The following is a 24,836-nucleotide window of genomic DNA, read 5'->3' as shown; positions in this document are numbered from 1 at the left end:
GCACGCGCTGCCCGCGAGTTAGACGCTTAAACGGCTAAACGGCAAATGATGGAGCAGATAATCGCTGTCGGGTGGATCGTTTGAATCACTAAGCCCAGGGCTAAGTCCTCCTGTTTGCTTGCTCTCACCCTCAATTATGGGATTTCCGCGTCGCCTGTGGTGACATTTGAGATGAGGCAGGGCCGTCAAAAGGCCTTTTTGGCTTTTTGCCATGGCAGTTGAAGGACTTTCTACCATTTCGGTGCAATACTCGTACCCAAGTCCAAAGTAAGAATGTTTTCATTTTCCTCGAAGCGGCATAGGTTTAGGGTCTGTCATGCAGGTAGCAGCAGCCTTGGCTTGTGGCTGCATTTTGGGCCCCTTCTCATCCCGAAGGGACCTGAATAACCTGCTCCAACTCATCAAGGCACAGGCATCGGGGTATGTGTTTGACGTTAACATGATCTCAAAAGGTTGAGAACTGATCATGCTCAACCAATTGTGCATGACAAAATACGATATACGAGTAAATGTTGAGCGCAGTTACCGCTGTGGAAAATGAGATTTTGTGACAGCAGACATTTTGAATCGGACTGATCAGGTCATCACGTCGGCAGGGGGAACAGGTGGATTGGTTGATCGACGGGCGCCGCCGCTTAATTGCCACATGGCAGTTTTCAAAACTGAAGAGCTATTAACTTATTCCACAAAAGTTTGTATGCAAAAACCATACAAAAGCCTTGGATGCGCGATTAGGTTGGGAATGTCAAAACATGAGGATTTTGATTGGTACGTCTCATTTTATTCTCAATATATAATTGGTCAGAATCTTTCATACAGTGCTGTATTCCAAATTTCATCCTAAAATGTGAGTAGTAGCGAAGATGTGTTATTTTCAGATCTCAGCGACGAACGTCGACAGGTCACAGCCCTAACCTCTCTCAATGACTCGTCCATTGTACATTGTTCATTGACCTAACCTGATCTATGTGATGGTCTTACTATAGTCGATGATTTCATGTCGGGACCAAATTGCAATCGAGGTCATTGATGTCATGAAGGGTTCAATTTTCAATCCCTTTTATGCTTTTCAGGACCGGTGAATGGAGTTCTCGCATTTTTTTTCATTCAAACTCTGCATGGGAGAATATAAAACCTGTTACACCCATGCACGAGAACTGCTACTACTAGTCCAGTATCCTTCCGTAGAAAATGACCGATGCCTAGATCAGACCGGCTATGAACCATCTAGCCCATGACGAGGAATACAAGGGCTGCTCAAGAGAGTCCAGAATCTCTACGGAGTTATCTGACGGCCATTTTTATGCAGTTGCGTACAAAGTATATGCTACTACGAGTTGAGCAGAGAGACGCAGGGTCGATTTATGTACCTAGGCACAAGCCATCCACGCCACGAGAGAGGGGCACTGCTTTGACACTCTCAGTCCACTCAGTCCACAATTGTATCCACGTTCCCAGGGACGCAACCCACACGGGGTTGCGGGTGATCAACCCGTGGGCCATGGGTCCTATGCCGATCTACTACCCGTCCATCTACCCACAAGTGGAAACCCTCGGCGTGAACTCTGGGTGAAAAACCCTATATCCATTCCCTACCTGACCGTTTTATTTTCCGTGACTTCGGATCCCGATGCAAGTCGATCTGGGCCGTGGTTTGCTGCGACAAGACTCGAGCTAGATTCTTCCGTTTTACCGTTTATCACGGTATGCGGATAGTTGTCTGACGGCAAACATGGGCTGCATGGCGATGATCTCAACAGGGGCTCAAGTCCTTGACCTACATATATATTCCCAAGAGTAACCACACCCGACACGTCGATTAGAGAAGACAGATAAAGAGCTAGAATATGCCATAAGCAATAAGTGTATTATCTATGGACAACCATGAGAGACCATGAACAATACATCGCAACCAGGGGTATGAAATGACTCCAATGCCCGCAACACCAGTGCAGGAATGGCACACGAAGTAAATCTCACAATAAATCTCACAATCACAGAGTCTGTACAAGATGGCAAATACAAGAATGCAAGAGGATGCAATATGCTGTAGGGATCGGAGGGTATTAAGGGCCTGAAACGTATAAAACATGCTTGGCCATGGATAAAATGCGCAAGTTTTCTTTTATTTCCCGATATATTAGCCGGAAATCTCTTGGCCAGAAGCGCACAGATCCTCGTGAGATCGGCGTTGAAGCGGGATGATCAAGCCACGGTCACCAGTGGGACGCTCCAGGGTACTTCGTTACCGTCCACCCTTGAGATCCAACCAGCTCATGTCGGAACTATGGTTGCTCGGTGACGGGCCGTCGCCCTGGAAAGGCTGGAGATTGCTAGACCGATAGACACTGTTGCTGTAGTTGCTACTTGGAGGTCGCAGCTCACTAAGGCGGCTTAGCCGTTGCCACGTTTCGGGACTCTCGCAAACACTGCTTGGGACCACAGATGCGTAGGTTTCCCGGCGCTCGGAGGAGTCGTACTCTGACACGAAACTGGTCGATTCGGTGTGGGAGATTTGCGCAGTTTGTCCCTGAGGTAGGGGTGTTCCGTGGACGGCAACGGGCAGACGCTCCGTGCTGGAGTTGCCCGTGGTCACTCGGTCCACCGCCAGTCCCGGCGCTGTCCGCACCTGCGGCCATTCGCTGCTTACGTCGTGATCTATTCGGGAATCGTCCGAGAGATCCGACGCCTGCGAAGTACGGGCCGATTCTTTCCCACTGCGGCGGTCCCCAGCGACCCCATCCTGGAAGTATTTGCTCCACCCTTCATCGGTCGTTCTGTTTCCACCAGATTGGCCAGCCAATGATGACTGTTGGCGGGTGTCTGTCTCGCCTCCAGACACATCGGCCTGGCTTGTGATTATTGTCGGTGGTTGACCGTACCTCTGCTGCGGGATCAGCGGCCGGCTCAAGACCCGGTTGTTGCTGTCGAGAACGGCTTGCGAGTTTGCCGTGGCTCCACCCGCGACCTTGCCCGATAAGATATCCAGCGAGTCGACGGATGTGACTGGACCCATCGCCATGGGGGCCGCCGATTTGGCCAAGGGTTCGAAGCCTTGGTCTTGGAAACCGGATCGACTCCGGTCATATCCTAGCGTGCCCCTCGTGCCCGCACTGCTCTGGCGTTCCCTCTCTTTGTGCACTACTCGAAGCACCACCAAGAGGATGGCCAATAATGCGCCGAAGCCAGCAAGAGATCCCAGTGTTGCGCCAATAATTAACCCTGTAGATGTATTAGGCGACGAAGTAAAACCGGTACCGGGAATAATAGAGGCCGAAGCCGAAGCCGAAGCCGTTGAGGATGTGGTTGGCGACGGAATTTCCGTGGGCGTGACTGTGGCGGAGGTAGAAGTGGTGGTCTTCGCGGGCTTTCGTACTGTGGTATCCCCGAGGAACAGCTGTGTCGTATTGACCCAACTGTTGTCGGTTTGATTAAATATGGCGACGGGCTCCTTGGTACTCCCACCGGAAATAACAACCAACCCGTCATCAGATTGTGCGACGGAGAAACTGTTCCGCGTAATGTTTGGCGCCAGTGATCCGTCGTATTCAGGGAAGTTGGACAAGCCGCTCAAGCGTTTTCGCAACTTTGGCGATGACTTCAAGTTGGTCTTGGGCTTGAATTTTATTTGTTGGCCAGGCTGAGCCAGCTCGCCATTCGGTTGGACCAAGGGGACAAATTCCACCTTATTTGGGACCGTGCCCATGTTGAAGATCTCCAACACTTTGCTACCATCCTCTCCATTAACCATCGCTAGCCCGGAACCGCTAGGGAGTCCTCCCTCCAATGTGACGCCTGACGTTCTCCAACCGTCACCGATGCTGAAGAGGTACGCCTGATCGCTAGTCGGACCACCACCCAACAGTACAATGGTATTGTCATCCCAGGTAAAAAGAGCCGGATTGAGCGCCGCTGGAGCGCCTTGAGCCTGCCACGAATCAACGGTATAAGGCTGTTGCGCAAGCGAAATGGTAAAAGTTCCCGTCGCAGCCACTGTCGAACCGTCCGTCGAACCTGCATACACCACAATGGAAGAAGAGCCCTTGAGATATGCGGCACCATGGTTGACTCGATTATGCAGGTCCATGGTGGGGAGCTTGATTGTCTCCCACTTGGCATCGGCAAAGGAGTACATTTGAAGGCCGGAGTAATCGGCTGAATCGCTGGAACCGCCAACGACATAGAGCGCTGACTTGCTGGGATCTCCTGCTTTCCCCCCGAGGAGACATCGGGCATCCCTGACCGGCTCACCGCGGTCGAGAGTTGTCCAGTTCCCGCGCAAGCGCAACGGTAAAGACATGAATGACTCCGGCATGTACACGTAGAGGGTGTTGTCGTGAATGACGGAACAATGCCCCTTGAGGGGCGTCGGAGGCTTAGGGAGAGACATTGGCGTCGACGGCGTGACTGAGTCGGAGATTAAGAAACGTGATCGGGGAAAGGGCGCGAAATGTATAGACAATAAGAGAGTTAAGGGAACGGAATGGACGGATCGTGCACTGTCCTGCTGTGCCGGGGCTGTGTTTGTAAAGCTCTATCGCATCATTAAGGAAGAGCGAGTCGAGAATGGTTGCGACAAGTGGTTCGAGCAATGGTGACGTTTCAAAGGACTGAATCCGCACTGCAGGTCTCGAAACAACTCCTCGCAACAGTCTATTTGTGCATTATCGCTTTACCCTATGCACCTCAAATTTCCGCGATTCGACCCGAGCAATGTGAGCGCGCTTAGTGACCTGATGAAGAAGCAGTGCACGCGAAAACGAAAGTGTTCAGAACACTCGTCCAGAGCGAGTCACACGACCAGCGGAAGTCGAAGAAAGCGAACGAAAATCGAACGATGGCCAGCCGAAGGTATGCGAATCGAGAAAAGGAGTGTCGAAAAGGAATGATCGCGAGTACTACCGCGCAACAAAAAAACGATAGACACAGAGAATGATCAAACGGGCAAGAGAATCAAGTCCTTGGCCCAGCCATCACGCGTGAGAAATGAGCAGAAGCGGCTGGAAGTGAGAAAGACACGGCTCTCAGTTCCAAGGGGAGAGGCGAAGAGCCTAGCGGAGAGGGGGTTAATTTGCCGTAAACCCTAACCGGCAAAGTGCAAGGGACAAGCACCTTAGGGATTTTTTTTGCCCGTCCACTTTGAAACAACGGGTCTGCCGTGGCAGTGGAGCTGTACGTCGTCGACCTGGAGGGAAGAGTCAGACCTTCTTCGGACCGGCAGCCTTTTTTGACGATGGTGTTCAAGTCCCCTGGATTGAATCAGGAGTTCTACGACTCTACGAGCATTAAGTGTGGAGTTGGCCATATTGGCCAGCATTCGGACAATTATGCTCGTTCCTGCACACTGTCTTCCTCTCCAGCTGGTTCCTGCGGCAAGAAGCCAAGCGCAGCTCGTATGCATTCTGCACTCGCTAACCAAGCACCATCATCAGATTATCCAAAAGCAACGATTGAGTTATCGTGTTTTGGTGAGGTGAGTGGCTGCACTTATCGATATCGGCTTCGATTCAGGGGCTTGGCGTCCAGGAACCGGAGCCAATCATTACCCACATCAAATCCGAAATCCGTCTCATTGGTCCAGCTCGACCCCTAATTCTGCACACCGTCGCAATGCCCAACACATTCGCGATTCTGATTGGATCATGCCGAAGTTGGGGTCGTCTCGCCTGGGCCACCTCCGACACTGCGTGTTCAAAGTTCTTCAAGCAACAACTGGAGTGGCGAGTTTGGGATAAAGCAAACCTCAAAAATAACCAACTACTTATTGATTTTATTAAACATGAATCTGCCCAGAGCTGACTGTTGAGGTTCGTCTGCTGATTTCTCAGTCGTCGATCCTTGGACCCTGAAGTGTCATGTGTTACAGCCAATTCGTACGGTGTTTGCCTTGGATTATTAAACGGGCTGATCATTCAGGGATTCTGCAGGAACCCTTTTGTCGCGTAGGATCATCAAAATGCAAAGGGGATTTTTCGTGGACACCTCGTACTCGCACTCCCATGCGTACGGCGTAAGCGAACTCGAATTGGTCAATCAAGTTCAAACCAAACCGAACCTGGAATCTTTGGAGAATTTCTGATGTCATTCAGCAGACCCTAGCGAGGGGTACCTGCATTTCTTACCCGGGATTGCTTCCTTGATTTGGTATGGCGGAGTTTCTCTGCCAAGTCTTGCCAAGTAGCTAACTTACCAGAATACTCGCCTGATTATAGCGAGCTCGCTGTCGCGGAATAAACGAATTTCCGGATAATCTTCGGAGGATGAACTGGCAAAGAATGGGTTCTCTACGCCATTCAAGTGACGATACGAGATGCAGTACGATCGATAATTTCTCTATTGTAGCACGAGTGCATCAGGTTACTGTACATCTAGTCGATTACCGTTCCCATTCCAGTAGATCAGACAGAGCCCTAAGATGTGACGTGAACTTGCGACCGGAGGAGATGCTGGGGCTTCGTTGCCCGATGGAAGTCGTAAATGATTGGCAATCCGTGATGTCGCTCGAGGGTGGTCTCCCGTGACCGCTTGTCGGATGGTTCTCGTAGCGGCAATATTTCATGCCGGATTCGGTCGAGCGCATCAGATCACAGATGCAACGCTGGAGAAGTTTCCATGCTCAGAAACACCGATGGAAGGCTCAACCCAGTCCTGCGCGCAGACTCTGACAAGGGAGCGTACTGCGCGCTCAGGTTTCGCCTCGTTGTTCCTGCTGCTGCTGCTGCTGTTGCTGCTGTTTCCACTGGTGCGCACGCTGCAACAGCCGCGACAGGTTCGCTGCCGCCTGATCGTCTGCCGGGAAGACATAATCCATGTACTCCTCGTAGCGATCGTCGTCCAACTTGCGCCGTTTCTTGACGCGCCGAGGCATTTGCTTTTCGATGTTCGCCTGGTCCTCGGCAGAGCCATGTGTCATCTCGAATGACTTCCATGCGTTCAGGAGATGGACGCGCTGCAGACAGTTCGTTAGCATGAAATCGCAAGAACGAAGCGGGTGACCACTCACCTCCTCTTTGAGGCCCTTTTCTTTGTACACCCGGTTGGCCCGCTCGAAGATCTTCCGGGCACGCTGCTTCGCCTCTTCGCTGACGGGCCGCTCCTCGTCCTCCTCTTCCTCGTCCCCTTCCGGAATGTTGACCTCGAAGCGCGCGTAGTTGATCCATACTTTGACATGGTCGGTCTTCTGCAACAGGCGCTCGTACAGCTGTCGCGTGCGATCGTATTCTTCCTCGTATTCCTCGAAGTCGATGTAAGCCTTCCAAACCAGCTCCGGCATGTCCAGATTGGGTTGCGAGATGCCGAGCTCGAAGATCGCCCGAACTCGGTCCAGGTCGCCGAGACCGCGCTCCAGTTCGGCATACTTGACCCAGGCCTGACTGTTCGAGGGATTCCATTCAATATGCTTTTCATGCAGTGTTCTACATCGGTTAAACTCGAAGAGTTGCCGTTCCAGATCAATATACCCTCGGAACAATTTGTCCTTTGGACACATGCCAATCGCCTGACCAAGAGTTTTGCGAGCTGCCTGCAAATCCATTTGCCTGATTTCGAATTGCGCCTTCATCAACCAGATCTTGGCAAAGGTAAACTTCTTGTGTGGAATCAACTTCAGGCATTCATTGTAAATCTGCCTGGCGCGCTCAATATCGTTGTTCTCCATTTCCTCCCAAATGGCATAAAAAATCCAGAGATAAATGTACCGTCGCCAATGGCGCTTCTCTTGAGACGGCGGGACCTGCGCAATGGCTCGCTCGTATACATCTCGCACCCGTTCCACATCGCCCGACGTTTCCTCCAACCGAGCGTAGTCGAACCATGCGTCGTAATTCCGTGGATTTTCTTTGACCTGCTCCTCGTACTGCACTCGTCGCTTGGACAGAATGACATCCTCGACACCGTCACGATCACCAAATTGCTTCTCGAACGTCGTATATGCGGCGTGCAGGGCTTTCGATTTCGATCGTGGCAAACGATCGAGCGCAAACTTATAGATTGCGCGTGCACGCTCGTATTCCTTAAGCTTGGTTTCAAACTTCGCATAGGCGATAAAAATCTTCTCGTCAATGAAGTCATCTCCCAATGCCTCAATGGCGAGACCGTACACCTCTCGTACTGTGTCGCTCGTTCCGTGCTCTTCTTCAAACCGCGCCCACTTGATCCAGTTTCGGGGTTCCGGATGAACTATTGTGAAGCGCTGGAAAATGTTGCGTGCACGATCGAATTCGCCGTACCGTTTTTCCAGCTTAATATAAGCGCTCCAAGCGCCCTCATCTGGCTCCCACGACATCCATCGTTCAAACACCTGCCGGGTTCCTGCAATGTTCCCAAGTGTCTCCTCCATGTAAACATACTTGTACCATAGCTTGTCTACTCGAGGAAGAATGGTCACCGCTCTATCCAGCAAGTTGCGTGCGTGATTGATGTTTCTGTTCTTGATCTCGGATTCAATGTACCGGATCCAAAGAACCACCGAAGTCGGATCAACATCCAGGGCACGTTCGAAGATGGAGCGGGCCCGTCGGAACTCCTTCTGCTCCAGTTCCCACTGCGCATAGCGCATCCAGTTGTTCATATTTAGGCGATTCCGTCGAACATAGTCTTCGAATTCCTTCCGTTTCCGACCCTGATATTCATGTAACTCTTCCAGGTCAGCGAAGCGCTGAGTCGGCACCTGCAGCGCCGGCTCCTGCCGATCCACGGCTTCGCGCAGCAGCTGCTCCGCCGAGATCTGAACAGGCGCGGGCGCCTTGTTTTTGACCCTCGGAGGACCTCGTGAGGACTCCATCATGGACGCTTATGTCGTTCAATAGACGATATCGAGAAAACCCCGAAACGATTGAAACCCGATGACGGCCGACAGGAAGGCGCGCTTCCTGCGTAATGAGGCGACGTTGATAACGAGGCAACTTGCTGGAGCGTTTGCTCCGACGCGACTGCTTGTCAATAACAAGCGCCGCGAAGGTTGCAAGCCTCGCAGGAAAACAAGCTCCACACGGAGTTGCGCCTCAGGCCTTTGCCGCCACCCGGAATAATCTAGATCGCCGGAAGGTCACGTGATTATGTTATTCCGATAACAATTATGGTCGCGTTTCTGCAACTTCATCGGCTTCGTTTACGCTTTCAGCGCTCAGATACATTTGTCATCCATTACAGAGACCACCATGTCGGCCGCCGAGGAGCTGTTGAGGGACTTTGACGATTCCGAACTGGAAGATCTGGAGAAGGAGGCACTCCAGGACCGCGAAGATGCGGGCGAAAACGATGAACCACGCATGGACGTGGATTCGGGGGAGAAGAATGACTTCGAGGCGGCAATGTCAGCGGCTGATGAGCTCTCCCGGCTACATAAGACGTTGCGCGATTTGTATTCAGTCCGTTTCCCGGAGCTCGAAACACTCATCACCAATCCAATCAACTACGCGAAAACCGTTGCCATCCTGAAAAATGGTCCGCTCGACAACATTAAGGAGCTGGCATCGTCGTCAGACAACATGGTGGGAGAGCCTCTCAAGTCAATTCTGGATGGGCCATCTTTGATGGTCGTTGCTGTCGAAGGAACATCTACTCGCGGCCGAGAAATGACCGATGCGGAACTACAAGCTGTGCTGAGCACGTGCGAGAAGATCCTCAAGCTGGACCGGGAGCGCACTGCACGCATCGAGAGCGTACAGTCTCGTGTCGCTGAGATCGCCCCCAACTTGACGGCTCTCATCGGACCGCAAACTGCCGCGCAATTCTTGAACCAAGCAGGTGGCGTGACAGAACTGGCGAAGATTCCCGCCTGCAATCTGGCGGCGCAAGGGTCCAAAAGACAAGAGGGGCTAGGATTTGCAACTAATGTTGGCGTTCGTCAACAAGGTTTTCTCTACCATTCGCCACTTATTCAGAACGTCCCCAACGATCTGAAGCGTCAAGCCATGCGCATTGTTTCAGCGAAGATGGTCCTCGCTGCGCGGGCTGACGCCGCGAAGTCTAGCCCAGACGGGTCTATGGGAGAGGCGCTGAAGCAAGAGTGCTTTAAACGTCTTGAAAAACTGACCGAACCCCCACCCAACAAAGGTCCCAAGGCTCTCCCAGTTCCTGATGATAAGCCATCTCGCAAGCGTGGTGGTCGACGCGTGCGTAAAGCCAAGGAGGCCGTTGCCATGACTGAACTACGCAAAGCCCAGAACCGGGTCGCTTTTGGCAAGGAGGAAGCCGAAGCTGGTTACGGCACCGGAGAAGAGACCGTTGGCCTCGGCATGCTTGGACAGGAGAATATCGGTCGCATTCGGGCGACGCAAATCGATTCGCGCACAAGAGCCAAGCTCAGTAAATCGAACAAAGGCTGGGGAGCTGCCACCCCGCTTAGCGGAACTGCTACTTCTCTCCGAAGCGGGCCAGGCAATGCTTCCGTTCTCCAGGCTAAGGGTCTTCGCACCTCTGGTGTCGGTACCACCCTGGGGACTGCCAGTTCCATTGCCTTCACGCCCGTGCAGGGTCTTGAGCTCGTTGATCCGAAGGTCCAGGCCGAACTCCAACGCAAGCGCAAGGCTGATGAAGATCGATGGTTCAAGAGCGGCACTTTTACTCAGGTTGGAACACAGAGCTCGACTGGCAGTAATAATAATAATAATGGGGGCTTCAAGGTACCCGAGCTTCCAGCCAGTAAGAAAGTCGACACTGGTGCTGGGAAGATGGGACCTCCCCCATTGCCGGCCAAGCGGTGATGTCTGTGCTTCAAAGCCTTTCACAGTTTCGATATATACCTTTTGATATCCGGTCCAGCGATTTCTCGTAATTCTCGGTTGTGCATATTCGGCGTTTGAGAGGGTGGGTTTTGAGTGGTCAATGGTCGTTACATGATACGTTTGGCTCGTGGGAAAATCTTCGATTTTTAGACTGTATGTATCGACTACTAGTGCTTACTGGTCAATCAGGTCCTTCGTCTATCAAAACTCTTCACCCATGGTGGGTGTGCATTCCTATAAATGTAGTAGCTTGAAGAGAAACAATGATCGACTTGCTCATCCAATCGGAATGTTGCAAATTTAACGTTAAAATTTGGACTGCTGGAGTAGATCTGATTGGCTGTAGCATGCAAGACAAGAGTTTCAGAACACGTGATCAATGCCATATTTGGGTTAGCGTTTCGTGTTCACGTCATCACGGAACGGCTGAGCCCACACATATGGACCCTGTGGCCACGGTGAAATTTGCCCTAGTCTTGAAAGACATGGAGAGCCTTGGGACATATTCAACGGCTAATCATGAGAAGCGCTTTGCCATGCCGCATATCATTACCACAAAAGGGACCTCGAAGCTCAATTTCCGTCGCTGGGAACGAAAATTCGTTAATGTCTCTCGGTCCAAGACACCTCAATCTCCGCAGATGAACGTTCAATTTAAAAAGGAACATTCTGGGGCGTTGACCCCTGATTGCGTGCTTTTGATGGCTGTTGAGCTCAGAGCTAGCTCCAGTGTGCATACCATCGTGGATTCCCAAATGTCACCGACTGTTTAAAGATTCTAGTACTGTAACTCCGAGGGCACACAATCCTCAGTAGTGAATTTCGGTCTCCTTTAGCTTGTCATATTCGTGCATCTGTCTTGAGCAATTTTGTCGTTGTTGCTTATTGGAGCACCTGCCCAGCGGAACCCACTCCTCCAACGACGGCGAAGTACATTTATGCCATAATTGTCGTATAGGGAAAAGCATCACAGTGTCGAGTTCGCCTCCAAGAAATGGCTGCGCTCACCGAAAGCGTGGTCACAACTCAGACTGGACGCAGTACTCTTCCAGCTACCGTGCCTCTCTCGTCTGGATCGCCTTCGCTGTTTCACCATAGTCTGGTCACGAAGGATTCCGAACGGCTGAAGTTCCAGGCCGCGGCTGCCCTGCAGCTCCAGTTCGGTCAACGACGGCATGAACAGGCTGCAGCCTCCGATCACCGGTTGATCGTGTCACCATACAATGACGAGCCGCATCTGCTCGACCTGACGCGATATGATGTGGCCTGCCAGCTGTTAGCAAAGGCGTTGACCATCTTCAAACCCATCCGGGACGATTATGCCACAGCTCCGTACCTGGAATCATTCAACTGGCAAGCAGTCTTCGATTTCTTGCGAGACCTGGCCGCTGCCGAGGGCTATCGATGGGAGAAACGCAGCTTCTACGTCGTCACTTTTCGATCACAACTCTATCCTGACATTGACGAGCAATGGTTGACTGAATTGGACGTGCATTCGCATCGGGAAGCCACGGAGAGCGGCGGGCTGCTCAAATATTGGTTCGGCACAAAGTCCGGAGAAAATCGGAATTTGGCAACTTGTAAGGATAAATGACAGGCAGACTCATATGAAGATTAAGGTTTCTAACTTCAATCCAGGCGTCTGGCGAAGCAAGGCGGATGCGCATGCCGGAGGAACTGGACCATGGCATCGGAAAGCACGTGCCGCGGCTCCCCAGCTGTACAAGTCCATTGTTTTCAAAACGTGGGACCTGGTAATCGATGACGATGTCTCTTCCTGGTCGATTCACGAGACATCCCGATGAGAGATGGAAATTGGCCGCCGACTTGATCTGGGCCAGCTCAAACTCTCTCCCCCTCACTAATGGACAAGGGCCACACTGCCGCCAGTGGAATATCGTTCCGACCCTTGCCGAAACATTTCAGTTCCTTGTTCATATTAATGAAATGAGATGATGATAGGCTTGAAAAATAGAGCGTCTCTGTTCATCTTTCAACAGCATCATTATCATTGCATCGCGTAGTGGGTCTAGACTGTCACGTGAGAATATTCTCCTAAAGCATTCAACGAGTCCCACTTTTGTTGGGGGTTGCGGAGATCAGTTTTGACCTCGGCGAAAGCCTAGGCCTTTAACTCAACAAGCTTTCCCCGGACCAAAGGTACAATCGCTGCGGGGGATAAACGCCTGTGATAATGGGATTCCATGTAGTAACCTGTACCTGCGTATGTTCACATTTTGAATTTTCCCCTCGCATGATGTTCAATCTAACAATAACCTCGGCCTACAGTCGTGTCTGAACAGCTATTAACTCCTACAAGAACGTGATGTTCAATTGGCCGGTGCTGCAGCACTAGCCTGCTTCAAAGTTCCAACGTCAATTTCTTCCAGCAAACGCTCAGTCAGTCCGTCCGCAACATGACTTCGGGCAAGGACGAAGCTGTCGCCAGCCAGGCGGCGCCTGATCTTGAGATTGTCGGAAACCAAGTGACCATCCAGCCATCTGGCGTCACTGGCGGCCCAGCCGATCAAGATGATGGCATTACGGAACGAAATCTGGTTCGGCACATGGCGCGCTTCCGGGAAAACCCAATTGATTTTCTGCGAGAAATCAGTCTGTTCGTGTCAGGGACAGGGTGGCGCGCTTATGAGAATGTGATTGGGCAGCCGGTTTTCTATTCAGGGTTTTCTGAAAGGATTAAAAGCCTCATCCTGTCGAGTCCTTTGCTCCAGAACAAGGTTCGAGAACTGGCTGAGGCTCGGGTGAAAGTTGAAGAGTCGGAAGGACGATTAGCAACGGAATCAGCCAAGTCGTTGCGAAGGAAAGAGCTAGAGGGGAATCTGAATGATGTGGTGGATACGATGATTGATAACATGATCTGCAAGATGGAAAGCAACAATTTCATTCGGGGCGCGTATTATATATGCACCCAACTTCTAACCAGAACATATCACCAAGGTGAGGACGCTGTTTGGAACCGGGAGCATCTCGACCGCCGCTGATTACGTAGGCATCCATGTCTCCAGCGAGGAAGTGCTCCGTTTACGCTCAGTCGCTGAAGATGCAGCCAAGCGAAAACAGTCTATCGTCTTCCTGCCCTGCCATAAGTCTCACGTAGATTACCTATCCTTGCAAATCATCTGCTACCGACTAGGGATGACTCTTCCCATCGTGGTTGCAGGTGATAATCTGAACTTTCCCCTTGTCGGATCTTTCTTGCAGCATGCAGGTGAGTGAGAAGGGCAGGCAGGTCTCTGGCACGACCGATCCTAACATCGATAGGCGCCATGTGGATTCGTCGAAGCTTCGGAGACGACCAGCTTTATACGACCGTGGTGCAGACTTATATCGATGTCATTTTGCAGCAAGGGTACAATTTCGAATGCTTCATCGAAGGCGGTCGGTCGAGAACCGGCAAACTCCTCTCTCCCAAATTCGGGATTCTCAAATTTATCGTAGATAGTTTGCTCTCTGGGCGCGTGGAGGATGCAATTATTTGTCCAGTGAGCACTCATTACGATAAAGTCATCGAGACAGAGTATGTTTCATCTTCAGCCCCATTGCTATCAATGGAAACTGACTTTGTGATTGTCAGGTCTTATATCAGCGAGCTACTGGGCCAACCGAAGAAGAAAGAGAGTCTAGGCGGTTTCCTATCCCAGTCGTCTCTCCTGTCTCTGAAACTCGGTCGCGTTGATGTCCGCTTCCACGAGCCATGGAGTTTGAGGGCTTTTCTTACACAACAACTGCAGCGGTTGCAGCTGTCTGACGACCTGTCATCGGGAATTAACCTCTCCTCCTCTGACCGGGGTAGGATCCTTCGGACACTGGGTTACAAAGTTTTGTCCGATATCAACGCAGTGTCCGTTGTGATGCCAACTGCGCTCGTTGGCACAGTTTTACTTACCCTACGTGGCCGGGGCGTGGGCAAGGGCGAACTCGTCCGTCGGGTAGAATGGCTGAGGGAACGTGTTCGAGCAAAGGGCGGACGGGTGGCGCACTTTTACCGAGCACCAACCGAGCAAGTTGTGGAGCGCGCATTGGAAGTGTTGGGTCCGAAACTCGTGGGTGTGGTGACCGGACTGGTTGAACCGACATATTACGCGGTGGACAGATTTCAACTATCGTTCTATCGTAATATGACGATTCATCTGTTCATCTCGGAGGCATTGGTATCCGCTGCGATGTATACGCGAGTGAAGCAAGGCGGTGGTCCCGCCCATCAAGATATTCCCTATGAGGAGCTGGTGGATCAAGTGTCTTTCCTCTCGCAGGTATGTTCAATGACTGACCTACAATGTTGGTTGCGACTCACTGATCATGATTAGCTGTTCCGTGGTGAATTCATCTTTCCGCAGGAGGGCTTGATTGCCAATCTTGAGCGGACTCTGAACGGATTAGAGAAAGACAACGTGATTCGAATCACGAGAGATGCGGCCGGGGCTCCGACCGCAGTCGGTCTCAGCGATTCTGAGCGGCAGTGCGGACGGGAGAACTACGATTTCTACTGTTTCTTGATCTGGCCATTCATCGAGGCGAGCTGGTTGGGTGCTGTGTCGTTGATGGGTCTTACACCGCCGTCCCGGGATATGGCAGATGTTTGGATCGATTTGAACAAAGCGCAAGATAGCGCGCAGCTAGTAAGCGGCGATTCCAATTCAAATGTTGTACAGAGTTTGCTGATAGACGAACAGCTCGGGAAAACGCTGTACCATCAAGGAGATCTTTCGTACTTCGAGGCGGTGAACAAGGAAACCCTGAAGAATGCATACCAGCGGTTTGCTGAGGAAGGCATCATTCTCGTCGCACGAAGCAAGGATAACCGCATACCACCCACCATGAGGCTGGCGCCGGAATGGACGCCAGAGAGAGACCCAGTTACGAACCGTCTTCTTGACCGAGGCCGGCTTTGGGACTTCACAGAGCGAATTGCCAAATCCCGTCGGGAAGGGTATGTTACTCTTTTCCAAGCCGATATTTTGTTCGGAATACTAATTGTGCTACCAGGAAAAATCGCCGAGATGGAGCTACTGTATCCTCTCGTGTGCTCACCATGACAGACACAGTAGGACGGGCGCTATTTGAGCGCGCTACTCGATCTGATACCACCGATATGGATGTTACTTCGCGAAAGGAACGGAGAACTGCCATTGCCGAGCGTGCACATCTATAGAAGAGAATGGGACGGAATCAAAGATATGTGAAGTGGAACTTGTGCGGCAACGATCACTATATCTCCCATCTCCCAATTGTGTATAGTACCGAGTACATATGTGCCTTAGCCTATTCGCGATGCTCCTACGACTATTTGTCTGCAGAGCTTGAATACGGAAGAGCAGTTACCCTTATGGCGAACCTTTCCCAAGTGTTTTCTTGCTTTTTCCCTTTTTCCTTCCTTTCGCCTATATTCAGAAATACGACAGGATCCAATATTCACGAGGTAAGAGCCACGGTACAGTACGATGTTGCTACTTTTTCACCAACATGGCAGCAAGCCTTGGAATCAGGTCGAGACCCTCTTTCGAGTTCTTGTCTATTTGCCGACGAGTGAGACATCGTCACAGAAGTATGTTGCATCACAACCTGCTTCCCGAAGGGATCAGCCTGTCGTTCGGGCAGCGAGCGTGTTTGAAAGGCCGCCAATGCTCTTAAGCCTGTCGCTCACGGTCAATTGTCTCATCCCCGCACTGTTCACCATAACTCGACATTTGACTGGTAATTGATTGACGCAGATCATCATCTACCCATCGTGCTCGATATCTATCACCCCTGGTCCTCTTGGGATCGTGATGCGGATTGCAAGCGGATTGAACAGATAACTGAAACAAATAATACGTGTTTTAACTATGTCAAATTCCATTTTCAGTATGGGGGCTGTTGAGCCTCCTCGATAGGGAAAATTATTTCCAAGTCCACGAATCACGCTCCATAATGTGACTACAGGTGCATGTGACGCTATTCCTGTTTCATGATATTTCAGGGTCTGCAAATGGCCCACATTCTTTATACGGCATAGCTTGACCAGGTTGGGTAAGTTTGGGAAAGTTATTAATACGGACTTCGTAAGCCAGGGTAAAGCAGGGCAAAGTTATCTAGGATCGTCGTCATTACAATCCCTAACATACCTGCCAACCAAAAAGATAAGACGATGTTCCTGCAGACATCGTTCGGTGGACTTCCCTTATGCTCTCTTTGATCTAATCTAATTCCATTCCCACCTTCTCGTTTTGCTCGACGCTGCAGTCGCCGTTCGTTTTGACCTTATCATTCTGCTGCAGCTATCTTGCTCGCGTCACCGTGGCAATCGTCGAATTTCGCTCGCTTCTCCGGTCCACTGCCCCGAAGATATAGTAGAATGAAGCCTTGACCCGAAAATTCTTCAGCCCCGATAACGTGCGCAAATGGTGAAATGTGGGTGTGCTGTCGTGAGAACACTGGCTGGGCGGGATATTGACGCGGCTTCAACGTGGCAGGGCGGTATGCTGTCATTTTGGACGCAGGCTCGTCCGTAAGTGCTACACGGCCTCAATGGCAGATTCTGCGGGCTATCCTCGAGTTCTAACCACGTTGCGCGAAAGGGAACTCGCGTCTATGTTTACCGATGGCTCGATAGCGCAAGGGCTCGACAATCAGCGAGCCCTAAGGAGCTCAAATCGCTTCCCGAAATCAAGACGAAGAAGCACTGGACGAAAAAGATCCAACCGGGTAAATTCTGCGAACCATTTTGCAGTTCTCTGACAGCAAGGTTAACTTGATTTCCCGGGTTCTCATAGGCATATCAACGTTTGCCGACAAGCCTTCTCGAGTCGGACCGGATCATCTGGACAAACTGCTGAAACATGCCTTGGACGTCATCCCCGAGCCAGATGTCAAAGATACCCCCTTCTTCCTTCTTGCGACGGCTGGAATGAGGTTACTGAGCGATGCGGACCGCGATCGAATTTTGAGCGAGGTCTGCTCGTATGTAAAATCTCATTCCAATTTCCTCGTTCCTGATTGCGGGATTCATATTCAAGTAATACCGGGCGCAACCGAGGGTCTCTACGGCTGGATTGCAGCGAATTACTTGCTGGACAGTTTCGATGGCGACACTGATGCTCATGAGAGCGGTCATCACACCTATGGGTTCCTGGATATGGGCGGCGCATCCGCCCAGATCGCCTTCGTTCCGAGTGAAGCCGAAGCTCGGAAACACGCTAACGATCTCACGTTGCTGAGATTGCGAAATCTGGATGGCTCGATACAGGAGTATAAGGTATTCGTTACATCATGGCTGGAATTTGGTGTCCGGGAGGCGCGGCGCCGTTACGTCGAGGCTCTGCAAAAATCTGCAGGGGGTCCAAAGACCAAAGAGATACCGGACCCATGCCTCCCTGACGGACTGCGCACATCACTTGACGGCAAACCGGTGTCATCCGAATCACGCGAAACGCAGCTTTTTGGTACTGGCAGGTTCGATGAATGCCTGGAGCTGACTTACCCCTTGCTGGACAAAGATGCTCCATGTCCGGATGAACCGTGTCTACTGCATGGCATTCACGTCCCGGCAATTGATTTCAACGTCAACCACTTTGTTGGTATCAGCGAGTATTGGCACACCACGTACGAGATATTCGAGATGGGGTACAAGGATAAGGCTTATGATTTCAATACGTATCAAGAAAGAGTCAACCAATTCTGCTCCCAAGATTGGTCTGCGATTGAAAAGGGCATCTCGGAACATCGATGGGGCTCCAAGGTTGACGAGGACAAGGCGATGGAAGTGTGTTTCAAAGCATCATGGATCATAAATATGTTGCATAGTGGCATTGGAATCCCGCGCGTGGGCCTTGACAGTGTCAAAGCATCTACGCAAAATGGGACGAAAGAGGTCCTGGAACACGGCAAAGAGAAAGGCTATTTAAGTACCTTTCAAGCCGTCAACGAAATCGATTCTACAGAAGTGAGCTGGACCCTCGGCAAAGCCGTCTTATATGCATCTTCGTTGATCCCCGTCGGAGAAAATGATTTACCTGTGGGATTTGGGAGCAATCAGCCTGGTGTGCCTCCAGACTTTCAATATCCAAGCATACGGGGTCCGACCATCATCAAGGAAACCGATTTCGAAACATGGCGTGAAGCCCTTTTTGGAGGAGAGTCTCCTCGTCGGATTCCCGGACTATTGCTGTTTCTGCTGATTGTTGTAATCATGGCCTTCTACCTCTGCGGACGAAATCGACGTGGGCGGATATACCACAAGCTACAGAGCTTCTTCGGCCATAAGGGGTCTCGCTTCAGCCGAGGCTTGGGAGGAAAGCTGCTTGGACTCCGACTTAACAGCCCGGCCTACGAGCGAGTCATGGAGGAAGGTGGGCTCGATTTGGGGGAGATGAGCGGGAGCAGTGAGAGCGACAGGGGTGACAGCTTGGACTATGATTCCTCGAAAAGCCCGTCCAAGCGGTCGTCCCTGTTTAACGGATCTAATACTCCTACCTTGAAGTTCGAGTTGGACAATGGATCTGGCAGTAGCATCGGACTGGGCATTTCCAATATCCACGATCGCCAAGGCATGGTCCTTCGAAACGATAGTCGGGAGCATTTGGTCCCGGCAGTGGCGAGTGGCAGTCGGTCTCGAGCAGGAAGTCCGACGCGGATGTATCGCAAGTCTCCAGTGTTGGCACCGATGGATGGTGAACAATGAGTTTGCAAGTTGTTATGATAATTCGGATTTTATGCTGTCGGGTGTAATTTTTGTTTGGCCTGGATGGGATTCGGTGGATATCTGGCGTTCGATGGATGTGCAGGTTTTTCTAGACTATGGAGTTTAGAGGATGGACAGGGTGTTTGAGTTGTCATGGACTTAGCATTGTAACATCTATTGTGACTGTTGTAGGTTACTTCTGTTCCTTGCAGCATGGATTTAAGCCGTTCATCAAAAGATCTACGAAGTAGATATGTAGTGGCTAGAATTGCTCCCTAATCAAGGCCCGTTCATCATAGAGCCTAAATCACGTGACAACGCATTATCGATAGTCACGTGCACCTGTATCTGCGAAGCTTGGAAAGTTAATCCGCCAAACTCCAGCAGCATTCAAAAGGATTGATATTTGGCTTTTTTGACACGATCAGCTCCGAAGGAAAAAAGAAGCGTGCGCGTTTTCAGTCCGATTTCGTTAATTTGGTTGGAGTTCGTCCAGCATCGATTTTCTTCAGCCTGCATTTCCGTCGTCGTTTCGTCTCCTGCCTCGCAGCTAACCTACGCCATGCGGTTAACTGTCGAGCTCATTGAGAATTCCTTGTCGTATATCAACCCACTCAAGGAGCGGGAGCTTGACTTACGAGGTGGGTAATATCCTCAAACCTGAAAAGAACAGATACTACACTTGTCTTGCCCCTTTCCTTTTCGTTTTCTTTGCGTGGTGCGTTCTGTCTTTTTTAAAACTTGGAGAGAACGGCGTTGATTCATCATGTCATAATCTGGCTTGAGACCAGTACAGGTCATAAGATTCCCGCTATTGAGAATCTGGGTATTGCAAAGGTACGGTTCTAATCGCGTGGTGTTTACTTGCGCGGCGGTTTTGCTAATGAATGAATTACGCGCTGTACAGGATCAAGATGCGATTGATTTCACCGACAACGATATCTTTTCCCTCTCGAATTTTCCTTTCTTTCCTCGACTTCGAACGTTGATGCTTGCGCGTAATCGGATCAATCATATTCAGCCGACGCTGGCGTCGTCAATACCCAACCTGACAACTTTGGTCTTGACCTCGAACAATCTTTCCGAGTTGGCAGATCTCGAACCGTTGAAGAATTTTCAACGCTTGACGCATCTGGTATTGATGGAGAATCCGGTGACGAGGAAAGAGGTAAACTTGGAATTTCTTTAGTGGATATAGATATGTGGCCATTGCTGACGAATCTTTTTGGTTGAATAGCATTACCGGTTATGGGTGATTTGGCTGAACCCGAGGATCCGTTTCCTCGACTATCAAAAGGTGAAAGATGCCGAGCGGGCAAAGGCCACAGAGCTGTTTGGCACGCATGAAGAGCCCTCGGCGCTGGCGTCGAAGATCAAGGGCATCAAATCGCGAACCTTTGACGTGCCATCTGGTGGCATCGATGGCACTGGGCGAGCGCCGGGTGAGAAACCTCTCCGGGTCAAACTGACAGAAAAGGAGAGGAAGCGTGTTGAGAAGATGATCCGCGAAGCCAAGAGCTTGCAGGAAATCGCGCGTCTCGAAAGGGAGCTGAACGAGGGACGTATCCCTGGTGGTGCGATGGAAGGCCTTGAAGAGGAAGACTCCGACAGAATGCAGACGTGATCGATGGTTTTGTCCTTTGGTATAATTATTTCGGAGCTTTCATCGCGCTTAATGAAGGAATAGAACGGGAAACCGGGTGGTATATCGAGGCTAGCCGTACTCACGTGTAACGATTCCTCGTGTTTGGAACAAAACCAGCTGGAGTTGATGCCGCTCTGAAATTCGGATATGTATTTCCGGTCTAATACATATCTACCATTTTACCGTTCGTTTATATTCACATTCAACATTCCTTGCAGGTTTTCGTCCGCTAGCTTAGGGCTGGAATGTCCTTGGTGTAGCTTAGTCATCGTTAAGGTCCAATCCGACGTCATAGACTCCAACATCCACCTTCCGTCTTAAGCTTCTGTCCCTCTCGGGGTTGATCCATACTTTGGATCACACGTACTAGCAATTCTGGCTTCCTGTAGTCCTCCCCCCATAAGCTCTCAAACATCCAGTCAAATTGGCGTTACCAATTCGCCCTCTCCAGACACACCTTGGCCCGGCATCCCGAACCATTGCCAGAACCATGACAACAACAGCCAACCCCGCGAGCGCGGGCCCAGCTCCCTGGCGGTCGCTCTTCCTGGAGCACATCTCCAAGCTCGACGAGCCCTACATGTCCGTCGCAACGGTGGGCCGAGATCCTCACTCGCAGCGTCCCGTACCGCGCGTCCGCACCTGTGGATTCCGAGGCTTCTTCGGAGAGCTTCCTCTCCACCCGCTCGCGGAGAGGCAGCTAAAAGAGGAGAACCAGCTCAATCCGCGGATCTACGAGAGCGAGATGCTTTCGTTCACGACTGATGTGCGGATGGAAAAAGTGGAGCATTTCGAGGGCTCGGATGGGGCGATCGAGGTAGTGTTTTGGGTAAAAGATGTCATGACGCAGTGGCGGTTGAGGGGGAAAGCGCTGGTTATTGGTGATGAGGCGGGTAAGCCGGCGGAAGAGGAGGCGAGAGCGGAGATTCTCAAAGGACTGCGCAGAAGGAGAGGGGAGGATACGAGAAGCAGTAAGGATGGTGATGATGCGGACTGGACATGGGAGAAGGAAGTGACTGCGTATTTTGCCAATCATAGTCCTATCATGCGGGGTGAGTATAACCCTCCTCCCTCTTCCTTTTTCCCGATTTTCTTCTATTCTATTCCATAAAACCGAAATGAGGAATTTCGTCGGCAAAACCTAAGAATGGTTGCAGGGTCGTTCAAGAATCCTCCTCCCGGACGCTCCATCAGCGAAATACCTGACGATCCAAATCTAAGATTGGGCCAGCTTGTCCCTGATCTGCAGGATCCCATTGCGAGGAAGAACTTCAGAGTAGTGGTTATCCGGGTTGATGAAGTTGACCAGTTGGATCTGAGTAAGCCTGAAGAATGTCGACGATGGAAGTTCACATCTATTCCGACGGAGGATGGTGAACGCTGGGAAGAGGTGGAATTGTGGCCTTGATGGTGGTGCGTGATGTGATATCAAGAGATGCCGCAGCTCCTTTAATATGGGACAACTTGTCAAGTATTCGTTGTCCTTGTGCTCATGGATACAAATAAGTTAGGCCCTGCACCATCTGACGTAGGGAAGATTCATGATCTCATTCCTACAGCTCATTGTCAATTGAAAGGATGCCTATAGAAACAATGCTCCTATTCCATTGCTGCTTCAATGCTATTTTGATCAACAAAAGCCAGAACAAAGATTGGTGACCACTAGGACTAGATGAGCTATTTCAAGCTTACCAGCTCATAATGCCAACTGGTAGATAACCTATGCCATTGCAAGGCCGAACACCAATGAGCTCATCACTCAGCGAGCAACCGAGCACATCTAGAGTCGGGACTGCAGCTGATAGACAATAGCGCGCTAATAGTTCGTTGACATGGCCGGGACGATCAGGGCCAGTTCCGAGAACCCGCGTCCGTGCTCCGACAATACGCACGGGACGTCAGCATTCCCCGTGTGCAATGGGTCCAAGATGCGGCGCCTCATCGGATCCCCGGGAGAAGGATCCGCGACGTCGCTCCAGTGATCTTCGCGCCGCTCGCGGAAGCATCAACGATGCCCAGACCACGGATATGAACCGTGAGATTAGACATGCAAATGGGTAAATACCTGCATTAATATTTGAAATGATAATGAATACGAGCAGGTCGATTCAGGAACCACTTCCATAACTGCCGTGCTCGGCGCAGCAGAGGCTAATCACGTGGGGATTCATCATTTCATCTGCCGAACCGCGTCAAGCGCAGATGTCAACCGGATACATCATCGACTCCCAATGAGCACATTTTTTTTTTAAAATCCTGAGGCAGATGCCTAGACGGCGGATCTCCTCACGAATGAGGGGGCGACATCACGCCAACTCCTAACAAGCAATCACTTCGTCGTCCCTTTGAGAAGGCCTCTTAGTTCACTTGGAATCTTCAATCCTGCTTCGCACAGAATATGAAGCCCTAGATGGCGAATCATGCCGCTGGAACACGACAAATTTCTCGAGGTATTTGGAGCAATGTATGCGATAATGCGGCGATTCAATCCCTAAGGCCAGGGCTCCCGATAAGGGAGACACCATCCCTAAGGAATTGGCTTGGTCTGCATGAGGTGCACTGATGATACGGGTGCACCATGTGTTGGATTCGGCTTTGCAAGGATCCCAAGCAGGGTGTTCATTATCGTTGAAGGTTCTCCTGAACCGCAATGTTGGTGTTTCCGAGAGCTTGGATCAGGAAAGATACCTCATGGGAGATCATCATGTCATGATAGATCAAACTTCAAAGGAATCCTTTCCGACAGCTCTGGACGAGTGCTTCTGGGCTTGGCTTCCAGCCTTCCAGTTTCCCCGGCGCCAGTTGCGCCACAAGCTCGGCGACTGCCCGTCGACTGGGCTAGGCTTTTTTGTTGACTGCCCAGAATCACCCGTGCCGGCAGAATGAATGGCTTACACATCACAGCACGTGACTTAACGCAGTGGACTCGGCGAGTCAGTAGCCTCCCATTGGTCCACGGTCTTTTTTCTCATTCGTTCGATTGATTAACAATAGCTGAGGTGGTGCCGGATTCAGATTGGTCAGTCTTGAGCACTGCCCTAATACGGTTTAGGGCAGGCGTTGGGATTGGGCTTCCGGCCATCCGCAAAATGAACTAAAAAATTTAGTGCAATTATCAATGCGCTAATTCGTGACTTGTTCTTGTTGGCACGGAGCAACCACGCCATTTCATGCGCAGAACTCCCAAGCTTGCTTTGCGGCCAGTCATGCCTCGTAAAAGAAGACAATGAATCACGTCTTTGTCAATTCATCACCGCAACCGTAGATTATTGGGGAATTTCATCCATGGATTTTATGTACAAAACCGGAACGATCTTTCGTGTGGTTAAATTTGATCCAATTTCCGAAATAAGGCTGGAACTGGCCCGGGATCGCTTATTTCGACGGGGGGGCAGGCTTATTGCCACGGCCCTAAACTCAGCCGGGCAAGTTCCTAAAAGTTAGACTGGGGCCCTAGAGTCTCCCTAACGCGGCCCCGAGAGACCCTAATGCACGTCTCCCACGCTGCGCTGCTGCACGCTCAGACTCCTAGGATTGCATCCGCTGTTCTAATCCCTGTCCCTTGACCAAACCATTTTCCGCTCTCTTCCCCGTCTCCAGTTCCCGCCCTTTCTTTTTCTTCTCAGACCACCCGCTCTCTTCTCTTTCCTCTGTTACCATCCCTTTCCTTGCTCCGTTAACGAATTCCCGGCCCAGCGTCGCTGCTCCCGTGCTGGGTTGAGTAGCCTGGCCTCCGACTCCTTTTTTCCCAAAGGTCATGCTAGGACCCCCAGGCATTGGGTGA

General features: G+C 51.1%; 10 protein-coding genes across 10 annotated transcripts; 6 read left to right on the top strand and 4 right to left on the bottom strand.

Annotated features, from left to right (window-relative positions):
* Positions 1–2,245: 2,245 nt before the first annotated feature.
* VTN49DRAFT_4349 (uncharacterized protein) lies at positions 2,246–4,390 on the bottom strand (the record flags this gene model as incomplete). Its single annotated transcript, XM_069412285.1, has 1 exon — positions 2,246–4,390. The coding sequence occupies one exon, from the start codon at positions 4,388–4,390 to the stop codon at positions 2,246–2,248; it is 2,145 nt and encodes a 714-aa protein (XP_069267544.1).
* A 1,986-nt stretch (positions 4,391–6,376) lies between these two features.
* VTN49DRAFT_4348 (uncharacterized protein) lies at positions 6,377–6,580 on the bottom strand (the record flags this gene model as incomplete). Its single annotated transcript, XM_069412284.1, has 1 exon — positions 6,377–6,580. One exon carries the CDS (start codon positions 6,578–6,580, stop codon positions 6,377–6,379), a length of 204 nt encoding a protein of 67 aa, XP_069267543.1.
* Positions 6,581–6,685: 105 nt separating this feature from the next.
* VTN49DRAFT_4347 (uncharacterized protein) lies at positions 6,686–8,785 on the bottom strand (the record flags this gene model as incomplete). Its single annotated transcript, XM_069412283.1, has 2 exons — positions 6,686–6,949; positions 7,004–8,785. 2 exons carry the CDS (start codon positions 8,783–8,785, stop codon positions 6,686–6,688), a joined length of 2,046 nt encoding a protein of 681 aa, XP_069267542.1.
* A 373-nt stretch (positions 8,786–9,158) lies between these two features.
* VTN49DRAFT_4346 (uncharacterized protein) lies at positions 9,159–10,706 on the top strand (the record flags this gene model as incomplete). Its single annotated transcript, XM_069412282.1, has 1 exon — positions 9,159–10,706. The coding sequence occupies one exon, from the start codon at positions 9,159–9,161 to the stop codon at positions 10,704–10,706; it is 1,548 nt and encodes a 515-aa protein (XP_069267541.1).
* Positions 10,707–11,721: 1,015 nt separating this feature from the next.
* VTN49DRAFT_4345 (uncharacterized protein) lies at positions 11,722–12,532 on the top strand (the record flags this gene model as incomplete). The annotated part of the gene is made up of 2 exons (XM_069412281.1): positions 11,722–12,307; positions 12,366–12,532. 2 exons carry the CDS (start codon positions 11,722–11,724, stop codon positions 12,530–12,532), a joined length of 753 nt encoding a protein of 250 aa, XP_069267540.1.
* Positions 12,533–13,144: 612 nt separating this feature from the next.
* On the top strand, positions 13,145–15,900 carry VTN49DRAFT_4344 (uncharacterized protein; the record flags this gene model as incomplete). The annotated part of the gene is made up of 7 exons (XM_069412280.1): positions 13,145–13,685; positions 13,738–13,956; positions 14,010–14,265; positions 14,323–15,001; positions 15,056–15,367; positions 15,422–15,678; positions 15,735–15,900. 7 exons carry the CDS (start codon positions 13,145–13,147, stop codon positions 15,898–15,900), a joined length of 2,430 nt encoding a protein of 809 aa, XP_069267539.1.
* Positions 15,901–17,128: 1,228 nt separating this feature from the next.
* On the top strand, positions 17,129–19,407 carry VTN49DRAFT_4343 (uncharacterized protein; the record flags this gene model as incomplete). Its single annotated transcript, XM_069412279.1, has 4 exons — positions 17,129–17,138; positions 17,201–17,235; positions 17,306–17,432; positions 17,501–19,407. The coding sequence occupies 4 exons, from the start codon at positions 17,129–17,131 to the stop codon at positions 19,405–19,407; spliced, it is 2,079 nt and encodes a 692-aa protein (XP_069267538.1).
* A 562-nt stretch (positions 19,408–19,969) lies between these two features.
* On the top strand, positions 19,970–21,031 carry VTN49DRAFT_4342 (uncharacterized protein; the record flags this gene model as incomplete). The annotated part of the gene is made up of 4 exons (XM_069412278.1): positions 19,970–20,048; positions 20,204–20,244; positions 20,315–20,575; positions 20,645–21,031. 4 exons carry the CDS (start codon positions 19,970–19,972, stop codon positions 21,029–21,031), a joined length of 768 nt encoding a protein of 255 aa, XP_069267537.1.
* Positions 21,032–21,542: 511 nt separating this feature from the next.
* On the top strand, positions 21,543–22,460 carry VTN49DRAFT_4341 (uncharacterized protein; the record flags this gene model as incomplete). Its single annotated transcript, XM_069412277.1, has 2 exons — positions 21,543–22,104; positions 22,210–22,460. The coding sequence occupies 2 exons, from the start codon at positions 21,543–21,545 to the stop codon at positions 22,458–22,460; spliced, it is 813 nt and encodes a 270-aa protein (XP_069267536.1).
* A 2,120-nt stretch (positions 22,461–24,580) lies between these two features.
* VTN49DRAFT_4340 (uncharacterized protein) lies at positions 24,581–24,829 on the bottom strand (the record flags this gene model as incomplete). The annotated part of the gene is made up of 1 exon (XM_069412276.1): positions 24,581–24,829. The coding sequence occupies one exon, from the start codon at positions 24,827–24,829 to the stop codon at positions 24,581–24,583; it is 249 nt and encodes an 82-aa protein (XP_069267535.1).
* Positions 24,830–24,836: the final 7 nt, after the last annotated feature.

This window comes from Thermomyces lanuginosus (genome assembly GCF_041956635.1).
Source record: "Thermomyces lanuginosus strain ATCC 200065 unplaced genomic scaffold VTN49scaffold_31, whole genome shotgun sequence".
In the NCBI taxonomy this organism is placed as follows: Eukaryota; Fungi; Ascomycota; class Eurotiomycetes; order Eurotiales; family Trichocomaceae; genus Thermomyces; species Thermomyces lanuginosus.
This window is presented reverse-complemented; position numbering and strand designations above follow the sequence as displayed.